Source organism: Elgaria multicarinata, chromosome 1, assembly GCF_023053635.1.
Source record: "Elgaria multicarinata webbii isolate HBS135686 ecotype San Diego chromosome 1, rElgMul1.1.pri, whole genome shotgun sequence".
Taxonomy (NCBI): Eukaryota; Metazoa; Chordata; class Lepidosauria; order Squamata; family Anguidae; genus Elgaria; species Elgaria multicarinata.
Window position 1 is genome coordinate 93,742,847 of NC_086171.1, and position 4,616 is coordinate 93,747,462.

Genomic DNA, 4,616 nt, shown 5'->3' on the forward strand with positions numbered 1-4,616 from the left:
CTTTTTCCAAATTTGACCCTTTAGAAGAGAGAGAAAGAAAGCAGAGATGTGGTATTTGATTATTGAAAGCAGAGATGTGGTATTTGATTATTAGAGAAGTCTGCTTAAGCGTTAGAGTGACTTATTACAAAAGGTGTTATCATTCCACAGGAATTGATGGAATTTTCTAGGTAATTTTTGGTTAGAATCAGAGCTACAGTAAAAAAACAAACACCTTTTAGAAGTTCTTTTTAATAATAATGAAAAAGGTTGTGTTTGTGTGTGGATAGGAGTGAATTCTGATTGAAACCTAATTATTTAAATTCCATGGAGAAATCTAAAAGAGAGGGGGAAATGGTTAGGAAAAGTAATTTAAAGCATTTGTTAGTGACCTTAAAAAAAGGATTGTCACAATTTTTATACAGGGAATTCATTTTCTACTTCTGGGATACTTTCATAATTTAGGCTGCAATTTAGTTGAGATTGAATTATTGAATTTAGTGAGATTTAAGCCTAAACAAAAGTGTATAGGATCAGGCTGTTATATTTACATTTCCACTATTAGGACATAGGCACAGCAAAAGGCACAGCAAAATCCATAACAGGTTTACTTGATGGTAAAAGAAGAAGAGATGAAAAATACAGCAGCAGTCCTGTCCTTCCCAAGCTTGCATAACATATAGCAAAATGCAAAATGTGTGTGCAGCCATCACACATGATAATCTCCATGCAAGTTTCACACCGTTTCCTATAAAGTGCTTTTTGATTAAGAATTATTATATGTGAATCAGACTACAGAGATTTCAGTGGAAGCCATGGGTTGAACTCCTTAGCTAATTATTTAACTAACAGTTTAGCTAACAGTTTGGAAATCAATTCCATTGAAAAATCAGTGAAACTTGCTTCCAAATAAATGTGTTGGGTTTCAACTACTACAGGTTTTTCCACTAAACATATAGCTCTTTTGCTGCTACTTGCAGTGTTTCTAAACCAACACACAAACCTTCTACTTCTCTAATAAGGCATTTAAAAAGTTTTCCAATGTTTTAAAAAACTTTCTAGACAGTTGGAGATTGGGTAGGAGTGATAGCTTATTTTAACCCCAAATAGATGACAAAAAACAGGGCAGAAATATAAATTTCTCAAATATTTTTAAAGTAGTACGAAAAGCCCCCTTTTAAAGAAAAGATAGATCCAACTTGTCAGCAAACTGAAATTATGTGAAATATGCATTACAGCTTCTATCTGCTTTATAGATTTAACTGAAGGACGTCTCACAAATAGATGTCTTTGAAAGCTGCTGCTGTTTTTGAAAAAACTCAAACTGAATTTTCAGAGAACGAGTCTATTTAATAAAAGACATGTAGTTTTAAAAAGATAATTTTTATACAAAACATCTAGGAAAAAAATTAGAACTCTACAAATGCAACAGAAAAGGAACTCTGCAGCTTAAGGCAGGAAAACCTTTCTCGGAAGTAACAATTCTTTAGCAGAAATAATCATAAGAAGATCTTCATAGCCAGGGCCCAAGTTTCAGCAAAGGGGAGAAGGCTCACATTCCTCACCCTAGATTTATTTTCATAGATACAGAGAATTACTTGTAAACTTTCCAATGTGGAGAGGGGAAAATGAGAGTCTTCCTGGAGCCATACCAAAAACTATCATCTCCAAAGGGGAGTTGGTAGGATATATGTTTTATGGGGTGGGGGTGGAGAGTGATTGCAAACCGGGCTCTTATGAAAAGTTTAAGCAAAAAATGTCCTACTAAGGGCCAAGCCAAACAGCATGCAGTCTTCACGGCTCCATAGAGAGGGGAGGGTATGGCAGAATCAAAGGGGAGGGGAAAATAGTACCCAAATGAGGGAGAGAGAGAGAAAATGCTTTCTTTTATCTAACTCTCTCTCTCTCTCTCTCTCTCTCTCTCCTGGTTCAGACAACACGCTAAACCATGCTGCTTAACCACAAAATGGTTAAGGGAATGCATTACGGTTAATGTATTCCCTTAACCATTTTGTGGTTAAGCAGCATTGTTGCTGATATACTGTGTCTCCTCTCTCTCTCTCTCTCTCTGTCACACACACACACACACACACACAAACTTTTTAAATAGAAATATATAATTCAATTTACAAATGCTATTTACAATTTTAATTACAAAATGACACCTTTTAATAGTTTATAAAAACCTAAAGCAAAAAAAAAGGTTTTGTTTTAATTAAAGGAGACAGTTTTAAATACTTCAGTTTCTTTCCTTCGTTCTTTTCCTCCCGTGTTTCTCTCAAATTGTCAGAGAAGGTCACAGTTCGGTAGAACAGAACCCCCCACCTCTCAAATTCCAGAGAGCTTCCCCAAAGAACCCACACATACACACAAGCTCCTGAAGTAGGCACATCTGATTTTTGCTTCCTTGTTTGAAATGTCTGAGCTGGCAACCTTGGCACTTCACTACTTCTATCATCCCTTTTCAAACTGTAGTCTCCCCATGTTTGCTGTTAGTTAGCCTGGTATAGAATTTCCTCCAGGAATGAAGGGTTTTCCCCGACCAGATCCAGAAACCTGAGGTGATGCCCACAATGAGTGTCATGAGATACTTGATCATGTAGACGGTGAAGTCAGGGGTCATGCGTGGTGTGTACTGAAGTGGACAGGGAATGGCCAAACTTTTGCAGTTTTGGCTAATCCAGCTCCGTTCCCAGTGCTCACGAAAGGCCTGTTCATAGAAGTAGCAGGCAATAACAATGGTGGCTGGTACTGTGTAGAGGACACTGAAGACCCCAATGCGCACCATGAGGCGCTCCAACTTCTCCGTCTTGGTGCCACCATGTTTCATGATGGTACGGATACGGAAAAGTGATACAAAACCAGCCAGTAGAAAAGATGTGCCAATAAAGAGGTAGACAAAGAGTGGGGCCAAAACAAAGCCTCGAAGTGGATCTATATTGTTGAGCCCCACAAAGCAGACACCACTGAGAAGATCACCATCAATCTGCCCTATAGCCAGTATGGTGATGGTCTTGACCGCTGGCACAGCCCATGCTGCCAAATGGAAGTACTGTGAGTTAGCCTCTATGGCTTCATGGCCCCACTTCATGCCAGCAGCAAGGAACCATGTGAGGGACAAGATGACCCACCAGATGGAACTGGCCATACTGAAGAAGTACAGCATCATGAAAAGTATGGTGCAGCCCTCCTTTTTGGTGCCCTGCACCACTGTACGGTAGCCATCATCTTGGAAACGCTCATTGCACACCACACGTTCCTCCAGCACAAATCCTGCAATGTAGGCCACGGAGACCATGGTGTAACAGCCTGAAAGGAAGATGATGGGCCGTTCTGGGTAGCGGAAGCGCTGCATGTCAACCAGATAGGTGGTGACAGTGAAGAAGGTGGAGGCACAGCATAAAAGAGACCAGATGAGGATCCAGATACGAGCAAAGCGGATCTCCTCCTGATTGAAGAACATGTGTCCATCACCCTTGGTAGGTTCACAAGGAGCAGCACAGTCCTTTTCTTCAAGGAACTTGTAGTTGAGGTAGCTGGGTACCTTGAGGACTCGTGGGCAGTGGAAGGGGTGATCAAGGGTGGCATAGCGTGGTAGGCCGGCAGTACCCTGCCCAGCAATGGGAGTGGAACTTGTAATCAGTGCTGGTGAGCCCCCTTCATCTGAGTGGTTCTGCCCCACACAAATTTGTTCTGCCCCATGGCGGGGAAAGTTCTCACACCGCAGTCGTTCCGGCCACTGGAAGCCAAATTTGTTCATGAGGGCTTCACAACCCTGCCTTGCCCGCTCACAGATGGAACGGCATGGTGGAATGGCCTGCTCCAAGACGGTGCACACAGGGGCATACATAGAACACAGAAAGAACTTGAGTTCTGGGGAGCATTGGACCTTCACCAGTGGGTAGAACTGGTGGACCTCCAAGCCAGCGTCCTCTTGGCTGGTGTGTCCCAGCAAATTGGGCATGATAGTCTGGTTGTAGGCAATGTCAGTGCACAGTGGAATGGAGATGGGTTGGCAGAAGCCATGATCAGGGATGGAAATGCCCTTCTCCCCGTGGAACTGGGCCCAGCAGGGTCCCAGCAGCAGCAGCAGCAACAGCAGCAGCAGGCAGTTGGCCAAGGACACGTGAGCAAGGCTCATGGCGATCCCCCACCCTTCTCTTCTTACTGACACCCAATCGCCTTGTCTCCTTCCCAGGACAAGTTGGGACCTGTCACTCCCTTTGGGACCCTAGTCCTGGCAAAAGTTTTCAAGTTTTTTGGGATCAGCCACGGAGGTCTGGGGAAGGCAAATCCACTCACCCAGCGGGAACTCTTCTTCGCAGCGCGACTCTCCGAGCGCGTTTCGCTTCCCTTTGTGTCTTCCTTCCCCAATTAGTCAGTTTCAAAGGAGGGCCCCCGGGCTGAGTTGAGTTTCGCCCAGCCTTCTCCTCTTACTCCTCCCAACTTAATCAATTCCAGGCCGGCCCCTTCTCTTTCCCCCCTTCCTATCTCCATCAAAGAGACTTTGGCTGCCTAAGCCCCTTCCCAAAATTTCTTCTCGCCCAATCAGATTCAAACCCAGGGACCAGCCTTCCTCCCCCTCCCTTTCTTCCTTAGATTGGTCAGCCACCGCCGAAGGAGAAGAAGAAGAACAA

General features: G+C 43.7%; 1 protein-coding gene across 1 annotated transcript; it reads right to left on the reverse strand.

Annotated features, from left to right (window-relative positions):
- Positions 1–2,112: 2,112 nt before the first annotated feature.
- On the reverse strand, positions 2,113–4,384 carry FZD2 (frizzled class receptor 2). The gene has a single exon (XM_063116813.1). It carries the CDS (start codon positions 4,118–4,120, stop codon positions 2,444–2,446), a length of 1,677 nt encoding a protein of 558 aa, XP_062972883.1. The 5' UTR covers positions 4,121–4,384; the 3' UTR covers positions 2,113–2,443.
- Positions 4,385–4,616: the final 232 nt, after the last annotated feature.

Coding starts and splice junctions, on each gene's coding strand:
- FZD2 (XM_063116813.1), bottom strand. CDS start 4,120: ATGAGCCTTGCTCACGTGTCCTTGGCCAACTGCCTGCTGCTGCTGTTG.